This window comes from Balaenoptera borealis (genome assembly GCF_965194805.1).
Source record: "Balaenoptera borealis genome assembly, chromosome: 14".
Lineage (NCBI taxonomy): Eukaryota > Metazoa > Chordata > Mammalia > Artiodactyla > Balaenopteridae > Balaenoptera > Balaenoptera borealis.
In genome coordinates this window covers 61,059,771-61,085,484 of record NC_138875.1, presented here as the reverse complement: position 1 = coordinate 61,085,484, position 25,714 = coordinate 61,059,771, and the positions used below count along the sequence as shown (strand labels likewise).

General features: G+C 36.6%; 1 protein-coding gene across 9 annotated transcripts in view; it reads right to left on the bottom strand.

The window, feature by feature from the left end:
• The window catches only part of ANKRD12 (ankyrin repeat domain 12), a 112,223-nt gene that overhangs the window by 11,054 nt on the left and 75,455 nt on the right, over positions 1–25,714 (bottom strand). For 8 of the 9 annotated variants that reach the window (XM_082353453.1, XM_082353457.1, XM_082353456.1 and 5 more), the window contains one exon: positions 6,654–11,371. In XM_082353453.1, the coding sequence (XP_082209579.1) occupies positions 6,654–11,371 (4,718 nt within the window). Of the gene's footprint in view, positions 1–6,653; positions 11,372–21,703; positions 25,681–25,714 lie in introns of those variants that run through there. The other variant, XM_082353461.1, reaches the window with a different exon arrangement.

The window sequence follows — 25,714 nt, the reverse complement described above, 5'->3', positions numbered from 1 at the left end:
TCCTAAAGATGACAGCAGTCTGAGGGTATGGTAAGTGAAATTTCTCTGTATACATGATAAAATCCAAACACTAAAGTGCTGAGTTTTACGTTTAGTGAATTAACTCTTTTATAAAAATACATGAAATTGTCTTCTAATACAGTTGTAGTTTTCAAACTTTATTATATGTGGTAACTCACTTTGTCTATCCATGCTCCAAAAAGCGTATGTTTAGTTCATCTCTAAATTGATCATTATAGTGAACTGTGCTTTCTGGTAGATGCTGGAGGTTAAGAAAGCTGACTCAGGGACTTCTCTGGTGGTCCAGTGGTAAAGAATTCGCCTTCCAATGTGGGTTCGATCCCTGGTCGGGGAACTAAGATCCCACATGCCACGGGGCAACTAAGCCCGCGCGCTGCAAACTACAGAGCCCACGCGCTCTGGAACCCGTGTGCCACAACTAGAAGCCCGTGCACCGCAACGAAAGATCCTGCATGCCTCTACAAAGATCCTGCATGCCGCAACTGAAACTCAATGCAACCAAAAACAAAAACACAAAAGAAAGCTGACCCAGTCTATGTATACACTCAAGTGTTAATATAAAGAGACATCCAAGTATGGCAGTAACTGTCTGTGATCCCTGAATATTCTCCCTCTACCTCTTGGAGTATCTATATATCCCCCCACCCCAAGCTTTTAATTACTGTCAGCATATTAGAGTGAAGTAACAAAGGTATCTCAGCACATTCTGGCACAGTTTAATAACTCTGGGGACTCTTCTGAAGGGGGAACAAGCAGATACTGTGTGCTTCCTGATGTGGCGCTACAGGGATTATGCAGTACTATACAGGAAACACTCTTGCTAAAGACACAAACCTGGATCCAATCAAGACTCTATTTATAAACAGTAAACACTTTATAGGAATCACGGGGAATTGAAAACATGTCAAATAACAATCAGTTGAATCAATGCAGAAAATTCTACAATACCAATAATTTACTGGGGCTGATCATTTTTCAGGTCTCTGATTGCAGTAATGCATTTGATTTCTGTGTCTGTAAACTTCTTTAAATTTAATAAGAAGAGCCAAGAGTAGAGTTTGGTGCTATTATTTTAGTTTTGCGAAGTCATACAGGCGTCCTTCAAGCAGCACAGAGGACAAATATTCTACTCCTTTGAGACCGGACTGTCAGAGAAAGCTTCTTTGAGAGGGTAATGCCTGAGCTCTATCTTAAAGGAAGAGCCAGAGTAAAGAGTTAAGCGAAATGAGTTGTGGGGAAAAAAGAAAGGGAAAGAAGGGAGGGAGATAATTCACACACGAGAGGACAGTATAATCACCTGCATGAGAACACCTGGTGTCAGGAGGCAACTGCAGGCTGTCCTGAGTTCCTGGAACATCGACGTGAGGGCAGGAAGGGTGGGATACAAGGGTGGAGAGGGCAGCAGAGCCCAGTAATAAAGCTTGTAGTCTGTTCTGGAAACAGCGTTTCTTCAAGCATGACCCACAGAACACTGGGTGCATAGAGATGATTTACCGGAAACGGTTCCAAGAACAAGCAAGTTTGGGAAACGCTGTATATATGTACTTATTTAGGTATCTTGTAATTAACAAATTAAATTTTAATAGTTCTCAGAAGTCCTACAGTGAAGAAATCTATTTATTTTTAGATAAATGGTGTTTCCCAAACTTATTTGATCATGGAAAACACCTCTCTCTCCCTACTGGAGAAGGTATTTAATTAACATACTGTGGAACACATATTATTTGTAACACATTAGGGTAAATTTTGTATGTAATGGGGAACCAGTGGAAGGTCTTCATAGCTCACTGCTATATTTGGAGAACAGGTATTAGGGGGACAACATTGTAGGCAAGGAATTAAGGAAGCAGGTCACTGTTACACTGGTGTTAGATGAGGAGGGAGTGGAAGAGATGGGGGTCTAAAAATGCGGGTAACTGACTGATTTAGGATAAAAAAGAGGGAGCAGCTGAGGACCTGTAGGTCCTTAGCACGAGGACTGGATGGCTAGTAATAGAGACCACAGGAGGGGACACGAGGAAAGAGAAGCAGGTTTGGGGGCAAGTTCAGTGCTGAAATGTTGAGTCTGTGGAGCTATCCAGTTAGCAAAAAAGAAGCCGAGGAGAGAGGTTTGGGCAGAATATATAAATTTGGGAATTCTCAACATATATCAATCTATAGAGAAGTCTCTATATGGAGACTTTTGAGGAAACTTTCCTTTTGCTATTTTCCTCATCTACCTGTAAGTAAATCAGGCGTGGAGATTTTGTCTTTTTTAGCATCTGTGAGTCCCAGGAGTCTCTAGAACAGAAGGTCTCTTGACAGCTTCCTCGGGACACCCTTTCTTCTCATCCCCCACACCTCCATCCCTCTGCAGGGTTTCTGTGTATACCAGCTTGTGACAAGTCTTTTTCTTTTTTTCCTTCGCCTGTTCATTTGAGTTTTGGGAACCTGACCTAAAGTTTTATTTTTCTGCCCTGTATTTCCTCTGGAAAAACGGCAGCATTTTGGCTAAAATTTAAGAAAAGCATGTGATAGAAGAAAGAACATGTAAGTGGACTCTGGAGACAACATACCACATTTATTAACAGGTTCTATAATCAGATTACACAGACAAAGTGAAGAAACCACTTTGACAAAAAGGCAATTAGCAGACTGAAAGGAAACAAATGGATAAAATATTGGTAAATACGAAAAGTAATGTAACAAAGCGATTTTTGTTATTCTGGTCTTTATTATTTTTCAAAAACTAAGTTTCAAATAAACGAGTTTTAGTCCAATAAACTCAAAAGTACAGCTTTTTATGAGCAAAAGGTGGAGGGTTCACATATTAGCAATAGTAAATGTGACCCTTAAAGTAATTTTGAGCTGGATAAAATAATGGTAACCTCTTAAATGTGTACAATGTTTTAAAAGTTTTCAATGGGCTGTGACATATACTATTTCAACCTGCTTTGAGGTGGGGTAGACATTATTGTTTTACAGATATCAAAACTAAGGATCAGAGAAGTGAAGCAAATTCTTCAAGATCACACAGGTGGTTTGCAGCAAAATCTAGACAAACTCACGTATGCTACTTGGAAATCTACTACTTTTTCTACTACATTGTGCTGTGTGTTTCTCTACTTTAGTAATTTTCATTAAAAACAAAGAAAAAATTCCCTACTACATCCAGAAATAATTCTAAGCTCTGCTTATAACGCCTTTTGAAACAACACTTGATTATGACTAAATTCTAATTTAATTAAAGTTATATCCCCAGAACTGCTGCAAGGGGATTAAACTTGTATCACATCATCTTTGCAGGAATAAGCAAAGCTGATAGTAAACACAGGCGTGCATAACACATACACAAATACGCATCACACTATATACACTTGTATACATACATATACGTATCAGTAGGCAGATAGTGTTAAAAGGGTAACCTAACAGTTTATTAGAAATTGTTTTTAGTGAAACAGTTTGTAAAAGTTTCTAATTTAAATGTGTTCTTTATAGCTTTATCTATATTTCAACCCTATGATACATAGTTCAGTTCAAAGTTCTTATCCTTTAAGGAGAAATAAAGGAAAAAAGGAAATTATTAGCTTTATATTCTTTGAATCATTAACAAATTATCTTGCTGACAATTTGAAAGAATGACAAATTTATTTACAACTCTATTCTTTTAAATCTACTACTACTGTTTACTATTAGTAGAGTAATATCAAAATCTCTGTCTAAGATTTAAAAGGCACTAGCATCAGGTATATTCCGTGAAAGCGGGAATAAAGAACCACCATTCCTCTAACTGTCTGATCTCCTCTGAGCTGGGCTTTGAAAGAAGGAACATGTGCAAAGGCAGGCTGTGAACCGGCAGGGAATGGCCTGGGGACCACCGAGTACAGCAGGGTAGTAACCACAGCCGAGCCTGCGTGAGAGGACCGTGTATGCAGGAGTGGGGACTTAGCTTATAGAAAACTGAGTCTTCTTTAGAAGATGTTTAGCCAGGTAGTCATGAATCAGATCTGAGTTTCATATAAGGAATCCAGACAATAAGTAGACTGACTAGCCTAGAAGAGACTGGACTAGAACCTATGGCAGCTTCTCAGAATGTCTGTTTTGCTCATGTCTGATATCCAGTTAGCACTATGCTTAGCACAGTTATGAATTACATGCATATGCAATTTTTGAATATCTGATTATGCTATATTCACATGTGTGATAATGCAGTAGTCTAAGGAGGTCATGAGGTCCCTGCATGACAGTGGTAAGAAAGAAGAGGGGAAAGGAAGTGAGATGAATCAATAGGACTTAGTGACTAATGTGACAGGAAGGAAGAGGGGAGGGTTGAGTTTTGGGTTCCCAGCCTGGGAAGTGAGGTAACAGATAATGATAGTAACTGAAGCAGATGGAGCAAGAAGAGCACTTCTGAGATAAGATAAGCGTGTTTGGTATTGGACATAATGACTTTAAGGATATTGTGGGATATTCAGGAGACGTCCAGAAGCAGCTAGACACATGATTATGGAAATCAGTAGTGTATTCGGGGCTGAAGATAGATGTAGGGCTCATTCTACAAGAGATCAAAAGTGTAGTAACCCTTTATCGGATTATAGCTCAGAGGGAGAGGCAGACACGTAAACAGTTAACTGCAACATAACAGGGGAGGTATAAGGAAGACACAAGCAATTCTGCTTTGACAAGACCTTGCACAGAGGTGACATCATAGTCGGTACAATTGATGGAAGAGGAGAGAAAAGGGGGCCCGGCGAAAACAACATTTCGCATAGAGGGAAAAGCACTGCCAAAGAACCCAAGTAGTGAAACAAGAGATTCCAAAGAAGAGTGAGTTCAGTTTGGCTGAAACACTAGGTGATTTGGATGAGTGGTGAGAAGGTGAATCAGGAGGGGTAGACTGGGGTCAGACTGTGAATGAATAATTATGCTGGGCTTAGATATGGGTTTTATGCTGTGGGCAATGGGAAGCCAGCTAATCACAGCTGAGATACTTCAATAGGGAAACAGCTTTTTATTGCTTTTGAAGGGACATAAATTTAACAACAAGAGAGAATGCTCCAATAGAAAGAAACTAGGAGAAAAAAGAAGGGAAAAACTTGCTGCGACGTTGAGAGTAAGAGATAACGACAAGGGCCCTAAACCAAGGCAGTGGTAGAAGGTACAGATTCTGGAAGGTAGAATGGTCAGAATTTGGTTTCTACTGTGGGTGTCTTCACTAATAAATACAAATTTGTTTTTAAGGGAGCGGGTGGTAACTCATTCCCTTTTGGTCTGTGTCAAGTCTGAAGTGGGAGTGGGCGCATGGTTAGCCCCTCCCCCCAAGAACGCGGGGTGCTGGTGGCTGATGGCTCCCGCTGCAGCTCCCCTCTAGGACGGAGCCCAAGGTCACATTCCTTCCCTGAGGGTAGACTCCCCATTAGCAGCTCCCGCAGGTGCAGTGAGTCACTGTTGCACCTGCATTTATTTCAGTTCACCTGCTTGCTCTACCCGATTCTGATTCCCTCACACATAGACAGGGATTGCTCACAGTCTCAGAGTCAGCTTCCTGGGGAACCAAGCCCATTACAGGTGCCTCAGGTCATTTAGGTGACGATGCCCAGGAGGCACCTATATTTGAGTCTAGAGATCAACAGAGATGATATGGCGCAACAGAATTTTTTGGGACTAACTGGTGCGTGGAAGACTGCTGAAACCACAGAAAGAGACAGGACCTCACTGAATGAAAGCTGACTGAAAATTTAATTCCTGGAGAACGCTGATGTTTAAGGACTGGGTAGAGGAGCCATAAAAAGACAGAAAAAGATTAGTGAGGCAAGAGGACCAGAAGAGTGCACCATCATGAAAGACCGGGGAGTGGGGGGCATTTTATGAACAAGATGGTCACGATATCAAATATGACAGACATCAAGTAGAAAGAAAAAGGGAGAGGCCAAACAATCAGGCAATTACAAGCTCACTGGTGAGCTTTGTCAGTGCACATAACGGTGACAGGAGGAACAAGAAGTGACAGAGAGGAGACATCAGGCACAGACCACTCTCCAAGGTGCGGCACTGAGAGAGGCTGAGCTAGACAAACTGTGACAGGCAAGGGGCAACATTTTTCTCCCTGGGATGAAGGAGACCCAAATATGTTCAGAGTGGGTGGATAAAGGCCAGTGGAGAGAGAAAATTTTAAAATATATTAGCAAGAAGTGTTTTCATAGAGGAAGGTTCCAGAGAAGACTGGAGGGAATGGGATCAAATGCACATGGAAAGGAATTACGCTTCAGAGAAATAAAAGTATAACTCCTTAGGGTTGAAAGAAAAAGCAGGTAAGGAACAAAATACCATGGACCAGTGCTGTTCAATAAGGTAGCACAGCCTACACACGGCTACTGAGCACTGACTGACACGTGGCTGGTCTGAACTGAGACATACTGCTAGCCCACCGGATTTCAAATACCCAGCACCAAAAAAAAAAAAAAAGATTATAGACTATCTCAATAACTTTTCTATATTGATTCTATTTTGACACCGAAATATTAAAACTAATTTTGCCCCTTTCCTTTTACTTTTTAAAATGTGGCTACTAGAAAATTTAAAACTATACATGACTTTCGTCACATTCCTAGTGAATGGGCTGCAGGTGTGTATCAAGTGAGGTTACTTACTGTGGGGATGCAGATCTTGCTTAAGGGGTTTCCATCCAGGAGATACGATCCATTAAATGTCACATATTCATCGTAATACTGAGGTGCTTGAGGGATAACACTACACAACAATTTGCGTTTTTCTTCGATTTTTTTCCTTATGTGCAAGTATTCAAAATACGGATTTGCTCTCTCTGAACTGTACGGCTGGATCTCGTCTAGTTTCAGAGAGTCCACGATGGCTGCCAGAGACTGCTGAGTTTTCTCTTTTGCTTGCAGTAAAGAGGGACTTGCTTGCACAGGCTGAGGCACACGTGACACTTTCCTTTTCCGTGGGTGGTGAATCTGAGGATCATCCTCCTCAGTTAATCTTATTCTTCCTCTAGGAGATGAAGACTCGGTATCTTTGTCTGCTAATAGTGTACAGGTGGCAAGAATCTGTTTGCTTTGATTTGCTATTGTATTTGCTTTGTTTCTAGTCATCCTTTGAGGAATTTGGTTTTCAGTTTTATCATCTTCAGCACTTTCTTCTAATTCTACTTTAACTAAGTGTCCGTATCTGTGCATTTCTGGTTGAGCTGGTTGTTGTGAATGGTTTTCCAGACTCGATAAAGTACTCTGTTGTGATTCTTCATCTTCTATGGAAAGCAAACACTTTTCACTTTCAGGACAATGTTTTGGATTATCCTGTTCATTCAGGTTTCCTTTTGGCATCCCTGCATTCATTTCACATAAATCAGAATCACACTTATCATTCAAATGAGTCAAAACCAAACTCTCCAGTTTGTTTTCTTTTTCGTGTGAAATAACCTGAATATCAGAAGTGCTATTTTCAGCCTCATGGCCACTGGAAGACTTATACATTAGTTTGCTAAATGCATAATATGTATTTGGCTGGGAAGAGGCATCACTTCCATTAAAGTCCTTTTCTGATGGTAATACAGGCAAAGCATTAGCTTTCTCAAAATTCGGTGCTGTTTCTTGAACAGTGCTTTCAGAGTACACTGGGACAAAGGCATCTGTCTTTTGAACATCTGTTAGGATAAAAGTATTCTCCATATCTTTTGTAGATTCATTATCAGTATCTAAAACAGAATTGATAATTTGAATTGCATTTTTCTGTTGTAAAATACCTGGCTCTTGATTGGCAACATATGACAAAGACCTATGCTTAGAAATAGATTCAGCATCTGAAAGTGATTGGCTGTGAAAAGAGCAAGGTTGCTGTGAAGGGAGAAAGGACGCTGGATCCTGAGCACAAGTGTTTCCTGGCAATTCAGTCTGGTGCAAGGATACAAAATCAATATTCTGTTCTTTCAATATTTTGTTTTCAGAATTACAAAAACCCTGAACAGAGGAATCTTGATCAGGTGTAGTAGAATTTGGGCAGACGAAGTCACTGGCGCTTAATGACTCCCGTCTATCAACAGGTATTTCCCATGATTTACTTTGGATCACACCAACCTGATTAGACGGCTCTAGATACACAGGACTGTCCATCAAAGTGCCCACTGCAGCAGTGCTCTTGATACCATTTGTATCAGCAGAAGTATATTTGCTGTTTACAGATCTAGTTGGAGAGGCTGCAAAACTGGAATGTGTGTTAGACGCACTTGAAAGTTCTCTTTCAGGCACATCCGAGGGTACCTCAGGTTTGGGAGAAGGACAAGCATCTCTTGGCACAACTAAGCCATCTTGACTGCTTTCTTCTGATATTGTTTGGAAGTGTTTTGTATGTTCGCAAATGACAGATGGCATGCTACATCTTCGAACTTCTGCAGTTGGTCTCCCCTCATTTATAACTAGTTTAGCATCTTCTACCGAAGATGACCGGAGATGGGCTGTTGGAAGTCTGTTTGTATATGACGCTTTAATCCGCTCTGGTAGTTCAGGCAGGCTATCTGACTCCCTTTCATGAAGGGCAGGAGATTTGGCAATTGACAAAAATGGTGACTGGGAAAAGGACATTTGGGAATCTGAACCTTCTAACATAAAGTCTGAGTCATACTCCACTGGAAGCCTTGGGGTTGTCACTGTAGTATGGCAAGAATCTTCTGAGCTAGCCACCGAAATCATGGATACAGACCTGGAGCTGAGACCTGGCTTTTCACTTTCTGATCTAGGAGATCTGTTTAAGCTATTATCTGAAACAAAGGATGACTTGCCTAAATTCACTGTATTTTTGGTGTCGACAGATTGTGACCTGTTACTTACAGCATCTTTGCAACGTTTCTCCTTGGTATAAGCATCAGTCAACTCTGAACTCTTCGACCTAGTAAGTTCTTTATTTTTGGACTCAGCTGGCACATGCTTTGTTTTTTCTTTATCTTTTACTTTAAGTTCTAAACAATTACGATTTCTCAACCGTTCCTTTTCTTTTTGCTTAATCTTTTCCTTGTGTTTTCTGTGCCACTGCTCTATTTCTAGGTCTTTAAGGCTTAGCATCCGTTCAAAGCTGGTCTGCATTAAGTCATCATTCACTAGCCTCTTTTCTTTGGGTCGAGTATCTTTTGATGCTGGTGATGACTTAGGTTTAGGCTTATCTGCTTCAGATTTTACTTTGAGTGAACTACTTAGTTGAACTTTATCCTTGTGTTTGTCTCGTTCTTTGTATCTGTCTATATCTTTATCTTTTTTGTCTTTTTCTTTTCCATCAGGAGTTCTCAAAGGCTCATCTTTTGTTTTTTCTTTAAGAGAGAAAGTTTTTTCATGTTGTGCTTTATTGCTATCTGCTATACTTGACCTCCTCTCTTCCTGGAACTGTTTGGAGTTAGTTATATTTACATTATCTCTAGATTTTTCCTTTTTATCTACCTCCCTATCTTTTTCTTTATTTTTGCTTTTTTCTGATTTAGTATACTCAGTATTATCTGATTGTTTGTTTTTTTTTTCCATCAAGTGCTTCTCTTTGCTCTCTGCAGGATGTCTCTCTTTCTCAAGTTTTTCTTTGTCATGTTTTCTATCTATCTTTTCTCTACTTTTCTCTCTGTCATCAGTTTTTTTAACGGTAGTCATGTTTTTTATCTTCTCACCTTCTTTATGGCATTTTTCTGTGTGATGTGAATATAGCTTGTCTTTTTCTTTTATTCTGTCAACACATTCACTGGGATCTAATCTGTCTTTCTCTGACTTATGCTCATGTTTTATCTTCTTCTCTTTTTCAGAGTTTTTTCTTTCAGCCTTCTCAACATCCTTTTCTTTACTTTGAAACCGTTTCTCAGATTTTTCCTTACTTTCTTTCATATGCTTTTCTTGTTTTTCAATTTCTATTTCCTTTTCCACTGAATGTAACCCTATAGACTCTTCACTGGCACTTATACCTAAAGAACTGAATTCTGTTTCTTTATCAGTTGGTACATTCTCTCTCTCATCTTTCAAATCTCTTATTTTTTCCTCCCTAAGAGATTTCTCACTTTCCTTTTTAATCTTTTCTCGTTCTTCTTTAAAGTTCCTCTCTTTGGAGACATGCTTTTCCTTGGTTGATTTATCATCTTTTATGTTTTTCTCCAACTTTGATTTTTTTTCTAATGTTAGGGACTCATGTTCCATACTTAAAAATAGATCTTCAGTTTCATCACTTTTAAAAAAATTCTCTTTCCAAAATTCTCTATCAAATTCCACACTTCGCTGCAGCTCTTTAGCACCATCCCTATTTTTGTATTTTTCCTTTTCACCGTCAATTTCTTTTTTATGCTTTTCTTTTTCCCTTTCTTTATGTTTTAATTTATGCTTTTTTAATGTTTTACCCTCTTTATCCATTTTTTTCAGCGTGCAATCTGAGTTTTCAAATGTTGGACTGTGATCTTCATCCTTTATTTTGGCATTTGACTTTTCACCAAATTCTAAGTGGAAATCTTTCTGATGTTTGTTTTTTTCCTTATGCTTACAAGATTTTACACTTGAACTTTCTGGCAAGAATTCAGATTCTATATTATCATACCGAACAAGATCAGGCTGTAATGACATTTCAGAACTTCCTGGTGATAAACATGTCTTAGAATGTTCTTGTTTTAGTGGTGTTGACTGCTTTTCACTGAGTCCACAAGAATGTTTGGGAGATTTACCAGTGGAAATATGAAATAAATGTAATGAAGTATCATCTTTTGGGCTAAAAGATTTCCTAAAATTCCCCTCCTCTCTGGTCTTTTCTGAACAATCTAGTGCAGTATTAACTGTCAAGTTTGTTACTCTGGTATTTTCTTTCCCCTCTTTTTCTTGCTTCAGCTCTTGGTTCTCTTTATTTTTGTTCTGGTTCTTTAATTTTCTTTTAACTTTGCCTTTCTGTTTGTGTTCATTTGAAACTCCATATTCCCTTCTGGTCTGTATATCAGAATTCGATGTTTCAGGAACAGAACATGGAGCAGAACACTTTTTGTTCTGAAGAATTTCCTCATCTGAACTTTCAGAACTTGAATACAAAACCCTAGATGGCTTTTGTTTTTTATTTTTAAATGATTTAGGATAGAAAGCTTTTTCCTGTTTTGCAAATAAGCTACTCTTTTCTACTTGAGCCTCGTTCTCTCTTCTCAGCTCTTTCCTAAGAATGCGCCTGCCATCGATCATCTTGCTTACTGCTTCCTCCTCGTCATCTTTGAACTCATACTCATCAAGGGCACATGGAAGAGCTGCTTTACTGGGAACTATTTGTTTACTTTCGCAGATGAGAGAGTCTTTCTCTGTCTCAGAGTCAATATTTTCATCAACACTGGAAGGATTTACAGACCGAGCCTCTTCAGAATCTAGAATAAGAAAGGAAAATCTGCTGTTAGTCAAGAGACAACTGTCAGAAAAGTAAGACTGAGAGAAAAATATAGCATATACATCAAATATTTCAAACAATTCAGAGAAAAAATTCATATTTGTATGTAAATAATACAACAGAAATATGTAAGAACTCTGCTACAGTTTTGTGGAAAAGCTTTATAGAGAATCTGCTTCAGGATGACACCCTGTGACACTTCTAAAAGCACACAATACACTGGATTTACAACACAGATACCAAGAAAACATATCTAATATTAAAATGTATGTATAATATAATGAAGAGGTTCATAACTCAGGGGACTGGATTCAGGAAAACACTGGCTACTAATGTAAAAAAAAATTTTTTTTTTTTGGCTGTGCCACGCGGCATGTGGGATCTTAGTTCCCTGACCAGGGATGGAACCCGTCCGCGTCCCCTGAAGTGGAAGCACGGAGTCTTAATCACTGGACCACCAGGGAAGTCCCCAATAAAATTTTACATATATGTACATTTTCTTTTTTCCTGGAGAGAGTATATTTAAGTAAAATTCTTTGATGTAAAAAAGATTAACAATCACTAACTTAAAGGGTTTATAATTAAGTAAACATCACAGATGGTTTTATATGCTTCAGAATTTTATTAGTAAAAGCATAAAAGAGCAAATGATTCCCATAAAGGACAGAACTTGAATAAAGGTGAATGGTTTTAACTATACAAGACACATGACTATTTGCTTTACTATCCGTTAAAGAAAAAAAAAAAAGAAGAAAATATATCCCCCAATTACACAGTCAAGATTTTAACAGATAAACTGGATACATAATTAGAAAAAAGCTATTTTATTCATTAGTTTTTTAATTTATAGTTTATTTTCTTCCTAGTTGGGCATCTTTTCTTAGCTGAAATATACATTGCATATATGGGGCCTCCAACTGGAAAGAAAACCCAGACCTCTAATTAAAAGAAAAGAAAACTGAGGCCTCTGACCAAAAGAGGAAAAAACCAAACTCATTATAAAAAGTAACTAAACACTTTTTTGGCTAAGTATTTAATAATATTAAAGTTATAAATTTATTTTAATACAGCAAGCTTCCTCTGAAGTGATCTAGCTCCCAAATATTCTCTTTACATGGAAATTCAAATTCCAGAAGCATTTTAGAGTGTCTATAAGGTTTTGAGCACTGGATAGGAGCCGTGGAGAGATCACAATCTTATTTTTGGAGAAGATGTGGAAATATTCTAAGACAATACTATTATTAGGTGCCAATGAGTGACACGGTTATATTGACATGTGGTATAAAAAAGAACATTTTTGGAATTACAACTGCTTGTAAGCATAACTCCATTCCCAGTTATCAATATTGCAATACAGAGTATCAAGCCATAGAACTTTATGCTGCAAAAAAGGAACGGCTGTTTTGGAAGTAGTATTTATTCTGTTCCTTGATTAAATGAATACAAGAATATGTACTGATATGACAGGTGTTATTTTGTCTTATTTGTGCCTTATTTACAATTTGTTCTTGAGGACTGTTCTCCCCTTGCTGTTAAGAACTTGATTTTTTAGGGTTTATATGTAAGTATTCTATTTATATTATTTCTCATTAGGTAAGTTTTACTGGAAATTGGGAATGGTTTTTTCCTTTGTATATCCCACAAACCTTAATTCGACACTTAGAATCAATCTTAAGTAAATATTTATTATGCTCCTCCAGGCACAGAGTGCTAGGTGCTACGAGTGACATGATGAAAAGAACACAGTCCCGTGCTGTAACATTTACACAACCTGCTAATCGCTAAAATGGCAGTGGGCACTAGGTCCAAAGGGTGCACTTGGGAAAGAGTCAGTATACTGGGAGAAGTGAAGGGAAGCAGGCTTCTCAAAGCAACAGCACTGAACTGAGGCAGGAAGGATGTATAGGAAGTTCAGGTAGGATTTAACGGCATGAAAACAACTATTATGAAAATAAGGAGCTCAAACCACAGCATATCCCATTTCACATATGGCTTTTTTTCATTGAACAGTTGTAGATATTTTCTTTTGAAGTTGCATTTTCTTTATTACTGTTTTTAAGGGCTGCATATTACATGGAGTTAATGTGTAATCATTTAAACGGATTCTCCTGAGGAGACATTCAGGTTGTCCTAATTATTTGATATTATAGATACTTAATAATTTAGAAAAAACTTTCGTATAGTTTGTCAGTTGAAAATAGCGGTATATAATTTTGTCTGTGTGTGTGTGTGTATGTAGGGAAAAAGAAATGAGAGAAATACATTAAAATAGTATCCATATTAAACTCTGGCCAGAGGAATTACGCCTTTTTATTTTTTTTCCAGTTTTGCTGTATTTTCCAAATTCCTAGCCTAACACATGTATTAGTTTTAACATCAGAAAAAATATTTTTAAAAACCTCACTAATAGGTACAAAGTGGTACCACTATTTGTTCGATTTTTTTATTACAGGTGTGGCTCATTTTCCCATGTGTTTGTATTTCTCCTGTGTAACATCACTTTATAATTTCTTCATCCTATTTTCTTCTGGTCTTCTTTGCCTATGCATATTAATATATTACTTAAATTATACTACACACATACTCCTGTGTATGTTTCAATCACTATATCATAGTGCTTACCATTTTGAATATACATATTAAAGGTCAAATGCAGATTCTCTGAGTTACACAGATATGTGTACCTGAGAGATGTAAGGTTGTCATCTGTGCTCCTGATTCATCAACTGAAGGTAATTAAGCAATGCTCTCCAACACAGATATGTTTTTCTCCCCATGGTTCTTTTAAAGAGACTCCTACTTTTTTAAAAGGGAAAAATATAAGTTCTAAAGTGAATAAGTTAGCCTCATGGTACATGATATGTCCGTGATGAAGAGTGTGGAATTACCCCAGGGAAGGATAGCAGCCTGGCTCTGGTCGCTGAGTTGCACCTGCCCAACAGGCTTGCTCCTCTCTGCACGCGATTCTCAAGCACCAGCAGCAACGACCCTGCATGGTTCTCATGAAGCTGGCTAGTCTGTGACCCCAGCAAAGATACTATATCTCTGTGATGCCATTTCACTGCCAGACCAGGCTGAAACCCTTTTCTTCCCTAAGCAGTCCAAACCTTTTTGTTACTTTACCCAGGACTATAGATCAAGCTGGTCTTGGAATTCTAGTGCAGTAGTAACTTTAAAAAAAATGTTTGCTCTGCCTCCCTTAGGAGATGATTGCTTAGAGTAAGAAACTCACCTAGAATCCAAATCCTCAAATCCTTGTTCTCAAAATGGCCATGGTTATCATTATACTGCATTATTTTCTAATTTGTTGCAATCTTTTTAGTCTTTAATGTCTCTTTAGTCACTAAATTTGAACTCATATTTAAAACATTTTACCAAATTATTTCTGATAAAAAGCTCCTTTAAAAAATGTTAATGTTTATCATCTCAACAATTTTATTTGGGAAACTAGGAAGAAAAGTGAGAAATAAGCAATCATTAAAACATTAAATTTTTCATTAAAACATTTTTTCTTCTCCATGAGAAAATGCTAAATAACAAAATGAAACTTAATTGATAAAAAACACAAATACACTTGAAAGTTGCTCTGTACCTCTCAAGGCACTCTAAGATATTTGCAACTAACACTAGTGACATTTAAAGAATAGCTAAATGTTACTTGAGATCACAATTATCCTTAGGCTTGACTTTTCCCCTACTGAGGCTACCATAAATTTCCACCTTATCTTGTATGGAATCCAAAAGGAACAGATGTGACCAACGCAGGGAGATGACAGTATATAAAGTAAATCCCTCCTCCTTCAAAATCTCTCCAAAATAACCAGCATGCATTTGATGAAGCAATTATATTTCACATGCCTGACTAATAAAATCAACAGATTCTGGGCTTTTAAAATAGTCTGATTATATTAATGATTACACATCTTCAGAAAACATAACTATATTCTACTAATGTCACATATACTTTGGGAGTGGGTGATGACAAAACGAAACTAAATATACCATGACCCTAAACTTAAAGAACTTATAGGCAAGTCCAAGTCTCTACTTTTCCTCTGAGATTCAACTGCCTAACCTGGAACTTCTTGGACTCCTTTCAACCACCCTAATTCAAGACTGAAAACATTCAACTCATTACTTTCTCTTCCACAACTGCTTCCTCTTGCTGCTAAAAGCCAATGTTTTCCCACCTCTGGCGTGACAACAACCCACTTATTCAAACTAAAAACCTCAGTCTTTTGCAACTCTCTCAATTCCTCAGCTTCCAAATTCAACCGTTCCAAGTGTCACTCTCTGGACTATCTCTTACGTCCATCTTCTCTCGATCCCCATGGCCACTGTCCCAGCTCAGGTCCTCACCAGTGCTTGCCTAGATCAGTTATCACCTGAAACCACAATGTGGCCAGCATTACCGATCATATCATGTTTCTTCTCATCTGAGGGTTCCTGCCTCTAGGATAAAAGACTTCCCAAAATCTGAAGCACTATCTCTACTACTAATACCATCAACTATTAATACCATCAATTATTATCCCCATTTAAGAGACACATAAACAGAGTAAGAGCTAATAAGTAGCTTGTCCAAGGTCACCTCACCATTAGGGGATATAGCCCGGGGTGTCTTCATCCACCTTCAGAGCATGTTCTACATCATCTCCCATCTTTCATTCCTTCTTGCTATACACATTTGCCATACCAGTGTATTACTTCCTAGTCCCCAAACTTCTATGCATGTTTACATAGATTCTTATCAGTTACTTTTTTAAAAAAACTGAAGTATAGTTGATTTACAATATTGTGTTAGTTTCAGGTAACTCAGTTTTATATATAAATGTATATATATATTTTTTCCATTTTTTCATTATAGCTTATTATAAGATATTGAATATAGTTGTGTGTGTAAATCCTTTTTTAAAAAAAATTTATTTATTTATGTATGTATGTTTGCGTTGGGTCTTCGTTTCTGTGCGAGGGCTTTCTCTAGTTGCGGCAAGTGGGGGCCACTCTTCATCGCGGTGCGCGGGCCTCTCACTGTTGCGGCCTCTCTTGTTGCGGAGCACAGGCTCCTGACGCGGAGGCTCAGCAATTGTGGCTCACGGGCCTAGTCGCTCCACGGCATGGGGGATTTTCCCAGACCAGGGCTCGAACCCGTGTCCCCTGCATTGGCAGGCAGTTTCTCAACCACTGCGCCACCAGGGAAGCCCCTTGTTGTTTATCTATTTTGAATATAGTAGTGTGTATCTGTTAATCTCAACCTCTAATCTACCCCACCCCCACTTTCCCCTTTGGTAACCATAAATTTGTGTTCTATGTCTGTGAGTCTGTTTCTGTTTTGTAAATAAGCTCATTTGTATCATTTATTTTAGATTCCAAAGATTAAATATCATATATTTGTCTTTAATCAGTTACTCTTTATTATTTTCCATCTACTTAACTAGAAGATATTTTAGATTATCGGTCAAGGAGAGGTGCAGTTCAAGAATTTATATTTTAGGAAGGGCACAGGGGTAGGAATCTGTTGCGGGGAGGAGGTTGGGTAGGGGACTTGTCTTGAGGCTATGTCTGCATTGGTATTTACTTATATGTTTATTTGGATTGATCTGGAAGGAGGTAAAGTTAACTTCTCATTTACCCCTGGGAACATCACTGGTTTGAAACCATTCCAAAAGATGTGTATATTTTATTGCTGCTATCCTGATCACTGGGATTTGGGAGGTCAAAGATCATTTCCCAGGAAAGTCAAGGGGCAAAGAGAAGGCTATCTGTTCTACAATATCCCCTATGCATTCCACTTATTCTAGATGAATAAGTGCTTAAATACACACACGCGCATGCGCACACACACACACTTCAGCTTCTTGTAAACTTATAAAAGTATACTACTTTATTAATAAGCACCTGTGTAAATTATAGCACCTGGAGAATGAAAAACTTAGGTATTATCTATTTGTGGGACGGAGGATGGTAGGGATAGTAGTGCATTTACTGAGAATAAAAACGCCTATTTATGGAATTTGGGAGTTCTTTGTGGGAAGGTAACCTCCAGTGAGTTAGCTCTACTGTTCTGTTTCTGTTTTTCACTTACCCAACAGATACTTCAAATACAAGTCTGTGACTTATACTTAGGGACTTTTGTAATACCTAGCATGTGCAGATACTTAATAAATGCAGAATGAGTCATACAACTAGGGGATTTCAGACCTGGATTAAGATGTCAAGAAATCAAGTCAGGGTGCTTATGGTGGACAGACAGGAGGACTGCAGAAAGGAACAGAAACATGTAACACAAGTAGAAACTAACACACCACTGTAAAGCAATTATGCTCCAATAAAGATGTTTAAAAAAAAAAACATGTAACACAAATTTATCCACTTTACAATTTTGTTTAACGTCCAAGTGCCATTGACTACTACTACTTTCTGTCTCATTCATTGCTGACGTCTTCTTAAAGTCAGCACTTTGAAGAGGTAGCAACCACTTCACCCACACGGTATCAGTTCCCACATCACTGGTCACGTGGAGATTAGGTCTGTTACTTGAACGGCTTTCAGCCACCCTTAGATTTTGTATAGCCTGCACTTTCACACCTTATGCACTAACACTTCCAATATTCTTCCTATACTGAGCTCATGCTTTTATACATCAGCTGCTGAACCTTTTTGAGTCAGCCAGAAATTTACTTTTAAACAATGGCACCATCTTTATATAGTGTGGTGTCTGTACAATTATTTGAGTACATATGTAATTTGTATTTTATGAAAATGGAAAAATTAGCCTCCTTCAGAAGCTGAAATAAAGACTGTTCAAGTGTGAAGAAAAGGAAAATTAGAGAACCCATATAAATACTAGATATATATTAGAGTGTGTCACATTTTGAAAAGCAGTGATGAAAAATAAGGTTTTAAAATTATGGGCAGTATCAGCATGTAAAATATTTAGATAACTTATACAGAGTTTATGCCAATACTAAGTGCTAGAAATCAGTTTCAAAAGGAGCCTAATGTTCACCTCTGTCTTGACAAAAATTAAGAAAATTGATCAGAACCATTAAAATAATCTCCTGCTCAATCTGTGGCTAAATCCCTTTGTAATCACCACAAGCAACTCTTTCTTTCCAATATTAAAGTCAGTTTACCACTAAACTCATTGCAGGTTAACAAACAAAATGTGAAATTGAGATAAGAAAAATATTTGGAAAACAGTTTTCCTTAACTAAAATCATGGAGATGCAATGAGCAAAATCCAGACTTTGGGAAAAACTGCCAGGCACATAATTTTTTCAACAACAGAAAAATACAAGAACATAAGAATGGAAGGGGATATTTACAGATTAAAAGATACTCAAACGAATCACCCAACTGCAATATATGGACTTCATTTGGATTCAGATTTTGAAAAAGTTGAAAAAAACTTATGATTTTATGAGGCAATGAGAACTTGGAACAATAACCAAATATTTACTAGTAATACAGTTTAGTTAGCTTAGGTATGATAATGATATTATGTTTTTAAAAACTGCTATCTTTTAAGAGGTACCTACTAAAATATTTTCTAATAAAATGACTTCAAAATGATGGGATAGGGAAGAATGGATAGAACAAAACAAGATTGGCCATAAGGTGGTAATGATTAAAAGTGGGTAATAAGTATACATGGGTTCATAATACTACTCCTCTTTCTGCTCTGTACTTTCACTATAGAAATTAAAAATTTCTATATTGAAACTAAAAACATTAATTTGCATACAATTAATCTATTTAAAAATGTTTTCAACAATGAATATATATCATGCAATGTACAGAATTAACCCCCCCCACCATAACATATATACTATACTTAGGGAGTTTTAAAATAAATAATTTTCTGAGTATAAAATCAGGTAATATGTAAGCACATTTTCAGGAATACATATGAAAAGATACTCTTTCATTAAAGACAGTAAATGAGTTAACTGTAGGCTCTATGGCAAAAAACAAAAAAATCATACCAGCAAGGTGACTACAGTTAACAATACTGTACTGTATACCTGAAAGTTGCTAAGGGTAGATTTTAAACGTTCTTACAACACACACAAAATTGTAATCAGGTTAGGTGATGGATGTGTCAACTAACCTTACTGTGGTAATCACTTTGCAATATATACATATATCAAATAATTACACTTACACCTTAAACTTATACAATGTTCTATATCAATTATCTCAATAAAGCTAGAAAAAAAAATAAAGGAAAAAAGCCGTCTTGACTACTTTAAATTGACTATATAAACCAGTGAACTTGATTAAATTTTTCATCTTTATGATGGTAAATAAAAATGACATTTTAAAGATTATAAGACTGCAATATCATATAAAGGATGGTCCTGAATGTTTCATTTTAAATAACTGGACATGTCTAATATGATAACTTTATTTCAGGTTTTCACTGTTTTTAAAGGAAACATTTATCAAGTGCTTACTCTGTGCCAGTCAATAGTCTATGTGTCTTTGTATATTAACTCATTTAACCTTTATTTACCACACCACCGTTAAGTACTGTATGTACTCAGGAACTGTATGTACTGTAATTCCTATTTACAGATGTGGAACGTAAGCACGTACAGGTTAACTAACTTACCCACAACTCGAGATCCAGGGCTGAAACCTAGATAATAGTATAGGAGCACTAAAATACGAGCTCTTATGATTAAATTAATACAGCACTCCAAACAGTGGGGAAAAAATGATGGTTTTGGCTTGATTTCCATTGCCAAAAACTCTACAATGTTGAAAGCCTTTTTTTTTTTTTTTTTGGTGTAATGTACTCAATCAGAATTATGAATTCTTTTAACAACAGGAATAGTACTTAAAAAAAAATTTGGAATTGTGTTTATATATATCATTTTTATTCAGAGATGCGCTAATGCATAAAAAAGTCCTAAGATAAACTTCTTTAGTGATCTTCATTTATTAACATTGCTTCTGTTTCATTTTCAAGTAGTATTTATTATTCTTTTATTACAAAAGTAAAAAACAGTTAATGTTAGAAAACCAGGAAAATATAGAGATGGGTAAAGAAAAGTCAACCATAATATAGCCCCATCACTCAAGCGAATCATTCTTCATAACTTAAAAGTATTACATTTGATTTTATTTGAATTTAACTAACTTAGAAATAATAAAGTGAACAGAATTTCTGAACCTCAAGTCTGTCCTCTTGGCTCTTCTAAATTCCCTGACCAAGGTGGTCTACTATTGTCATTTCAGAAAGCACGCTTATACTCCATGAGCACCCCCAACTCAGACCACGTTTTAGCTTGCTTTCTGTCAATATTTAGCCTGTGACTTGTATATATAGTTTATTTTCCCTTGAGGTTTTGCATTCTGTCTTGTTCATCTTCATATTATCAATACCATGACACGGTGAATTCTCAGAATCTAATTCACACACTATGTATGTTGTAATCTACTCTTTTCTTGATAACATTCTTCACAAAGCTGACATTTTGTCCTAAAATATGCCAACTGCTCATTGCTGTCACTTGCAAATTTTTCATCAAAATCCATAGTCTTCATATTTTCCTCTTAGACTTGTATTTTGTGTCACTGAAAAGTAATATATTTGAATAATTTTTTCAGAAAGAGAATAGAAAGTATGTCTAATGATGTTTTTCTTTAGCCCTTGCACTTGAGTGACAGGTTGGGAATGGAATTCTAGGTTCAAAATAATTTTCACAGAACGTTGTGACTGTAGCTACACAGTCTTCTCACAACATCTTTAAGAACAAGAAATCGGATTCCCTCTCCTTCTTCTGTAGGTAACATGTTTACCTGAGTCTGGGCATTTATAAGATTTTAAATAATCTTTATCCTTGAAGTCATGATGTATCTAGATGTGGATACATCTAGATACATGTAAATGTATCCTTTCCTTGCTTTTGTTTTTAAGTAAAATTACCCTCTTTCTCCAGTTAAGGGACATCTTCTTCCATTAAAAAAATTACTTTCTCCCAACATTTGCTCTTTTTTGTAAAGTGAATACTGCATATCCTGGGTATGTTTTTTGTCTGTTTATTTGTACCATTTTTCTCATATTTCCAATGATTTTTTTTAATGTTTTATATGTTGCCCTTCTCATAGATCTCAAATTAGATCTTCAGCAATGTCCAGTCCATTCTTTAGCCCTATATGGAATATTTACTTTCAGTAACGATAAACATTTTGAATTTCAAGGACTTCCCTTGTCGACTTTTTCAGGGTGGCCTTTTGTTATGGTTAGTGGATCGACTGCCCCCCACCCCCAGTGTCTCCACGCATACTGAGAAGAACTTACCCTTCTGCTTCCTATGTAATTTACATTCTCCAAATCAGCTGTTGTGCTTGTTCATTTTGGCCCTTCTCGTTTTCATTCAGTTGATTTTCCTCAAATCTCTGGATTTCTTTTCATACTGATAAAGGGGAAAACTTGTTTCTTCAGCAGTTTTGTGGAGGACCTCTACAGCAGGTGTTCCCCTGCACGAGTGGTCCGTGGTCCTCTCTAACTGCAGTCTTCTCTGAGTTTCAGAGTCTCCGGGGCTCCACTGACAGGGGTAGTTCACAACTGAGGCGGGCTTCTCTTATGCCTATTTGGGTTGTTCCTCTGCTTTGCAATAGTCCACTAACCACAACTAGTATATTTAAGAATTGATTATATAACTTATTTATGTTACCTAGCTAAGGAAGTAACATTAGAAAAAAACACCTGCATTTTAGGAAACAAATCTTTACAGCTTTTATATCCCTAAATTGACTGAGAAATGCAGCTTAGAGACAGGAAAATAAAATATTGGGTAATTGTATACAGTTTCTTCTAAATCTCCATTTCTAAACCTCAATTTTCCTAAGTAAAGGTTAGATATTTTAATTCTACTATACAGGAGAAAAGTAGTCATACACTTATTTGGAAGTAAGTATGCCATATGAGAACATATTTTCACTGTATTTCTAAAGTAACAGATATAGGTAAGAGAGTTATAGCTAAGAATTTAGGGGTGAGCTGGAGAGGGAAGAGAATATAATCAATAATTGAAAATACTATGTCTAAAAGCAAAATTTACATAAAAAGTAAAATCAAGTATCACACCACTCTTTACACTCCCTCTATTAGTAGTTATGCATGGCCTTTCTACCAACATGTCAGTAACACAGAAACGAATTCTATAAATAAAAATTATCAAGATTTTCCCCCTCTGAAAAATATGATTGGTATCACTACAAAAATTTTGATGTCACTACAGGAAACTGACAAAAATCACCCAGTCTCGGCTATTCCATCTATATATATATATATAGATAGATAGATAGATAAATAGATATTTATCTCTCTCTCTCTCTCTCTCTATATATATATATACACACACACATACATACATATATATATATTACATGGAGGTCCTTCAAACCATGACTAGATAAAACAGGATGATATAGCTAAGGCTAAACTCATTTAACTGTATGCATATATATTTTAAAGTCAAAGGTCTTTTTTTAAGGGTTCTGCCCAAATGTACCCTTCATAGAGCTTTAAGTCTTAAATATTCAGCAATATCTCAAGGTCTATAATTATGTGACAGACTCACTTTAAGTTGCTAGGCACTGGTACAAATTCAGTTTTTAAGGAAAACCATCAAGCTAAAATATTTTTAACAAAAAATCTATTAGTTTTGGTATCTGCAATAAGCAATTTTACATATTTTGGGCAAACACACTAAAAATTTCTTGACTACTATATTTACATAAAATTCAAAGAGAGATATTTAGAGGACTATTATTTTATGTAACATAAAAATTTAAAGACATTCATTTGCATCCAAAGAACATCCCAGCTGCAGTCACAATTTCCCATTTATTTTTCTGATACATGAACAAGTAAAAAATATAGAACTATGTAATTTTTATAGACATTACTAAAGAGTAAATGCTTATAGTATGGTAATTTAGGTATTTATAATTTCTTTCCCTTTTTCTCTACTTAACAAAATTTGACATATAAAATTTTCTTGAAAAAAAACCCAAAAACACTCCACTTTGAATTTAAAATTCTTAAGCTTTAGAATTAGGTTGATATAATGAATCCACATAAAACACATGATAAAATCTGTATTGATTTTAAAGTACTGATTTTCAAATAAGAGAACTGTAGGGGTTTTGGTTGTTTAAGTTTCAGGCAGAAGTAGCTGGTGATATTTAGAAAAAAGTTTGAAAAAGTAAAATCAGAACTCTGTGTATAAAGTGCACCATGTATGTCACAAAGCAGAGGAGAAAAAGCAGAGTATGCAAAACACAGTGATAGAATTTCTTTTTTTCCCCTTTTTTTAAACTTATTTATTTGGTTGCACTGGGTCTTAGTTGCAGCTCGCAGGCTCCTTAGTTGTGGCATGTGAACTCTTAGTTGTGGCATGAATGTGGGATCTAGTTCCCTGACCAGGGATCGAACCTGGACCCCCTGCACTGGGAGTGTGGAGTCTTAACCACTGCGCCACCAGGGAAGTCCCAGAATTTCTTTTAATTGATCATTAAATTAAAGAATATCTCATTGCTTATCATGCTGTATGCTCAGCCCTCTGCACATCATGGATATTTAAGTGCCTTTTCATTTATTGTAAGCATCAATACTACAGTGACATATATGTGAAAAATAAAGGGTGCTGAACACCAAATATGGTGCTTCCGCTATGTAATTTCTACCTGCAGTGTTTATGCTTCCAAGGTTAAAAAGTTTGCTTTAAAACTTCCAAAGGTGATGCTTCTTCCTACTTAAACTGTTAACATCACATAATCCATTTAATAAAAATTTCTGGTATATTTTGACTTAAATAATTGTTTTTTGTACCTCTTGATTTATTTTAACTGTTATAATTCCATATGTGCATGTATCAACAGTCATTTTTTCATAGCTCCTGAAATATAAAACTGAGGATATAAGTTTACCAAATATGACAATATATTTAGAATAGTTACAATCTACTGTTTTAACATTCAGAAAATAAGGCTTCAAAATACTGGTCATTTTGTGTATTTTATGACACAGAAATGCACTCAGTAAACACTAGAGGGTAACAACATATCACGGTCTTTTAAAAAGTTTCCTAATCTGTCTTATGGTAGACTCTAAATGTAGCTTGTCTATTTATTATGATGGAGCATTTCCTTGCTTAAGCTGAAGCATGCAAGTGAGGAAAGTGTATAGCAGCTGCTTAATAAACATGGCCAGATTATTGGCAGTCAAAGTAAGATAAGAAAAGGATGAATAATTATTTTAACAATGCCTGGCATTTTCAACTTTGCCCACTGGGCACTGTGTTTAAGTAATAAAACCAGGGTCTGCAAACTTGCAGCAGAATCTCTACTTTGGCAATTAAGGAGTGTCAGAAAGTATCGGGAGAGGCGCCGTGTGACACCTCTGTTACCGTAATTATGGTTTATGAGCATGGTCTGGCTCTCTGAATATGACTGAGTTTTCAGCAGGGTAGCAAGAAGCAATTATTTGTAGCAAACGCTATTATTAGATAGAATTCTGTCAGGAAGGTAATGTGGAATAAGACTGTGGAAAAAGGGCAGAGGTTGGGGGAAAACAACTAAAGAATTATGCAAATTTAAAAGTGCCACACATTTGTATACATATAAGCTGTAGTAACCAGGACATGTATTTCCTGCAACAATATCATAAATGTCTGATATGCACAACATAAAATGGCTACTCAGTGTGGTCCATGAACTTAAGGCCACTCTGCCAACTGTTTATTACAAATCTGTGATGAAACGATGAAATAACGGGCTTGTGCCAGAGACGGAAATCAGTTATGTCACGAGCACACTTAGTTCAGCTGACATTTTTGTCACAGCATTTTTTCCTCTGATGAAGGAAGCAGTGCACTGATGTACACTCTGGCACAAGCTCTGTATCCTGAGGCACAGTAACAGTTTGCAGAACAGCTACTCTCAGTAGCACTGTCACAAAGCACAATGACTAATGGAATAAACCGTTTTTAAAATGTTACACGTATAGTACCTTTTTATCTACTCCAAATTTATTAAGTTCTGAAATCCATAGTCAGTTATATTCTCTAACTTTGCAACACTTAAAGTGTATCTGTCACATGGATGACATAACATACAAGATGGGTAACAATGCTATCAGGCTTTATATGTACAAACGTCTATGGGCAGTAAAATGAATACTTGATTAAATATTAACACATTCTGAATTTAGATTAGATGACGTTAAGTCTAACAAGGACCTCATGTAAATTAAGCAATAAATTTGGGTATTTTTATCAGTCTTTTTCAGCAACTTCAAAATCTT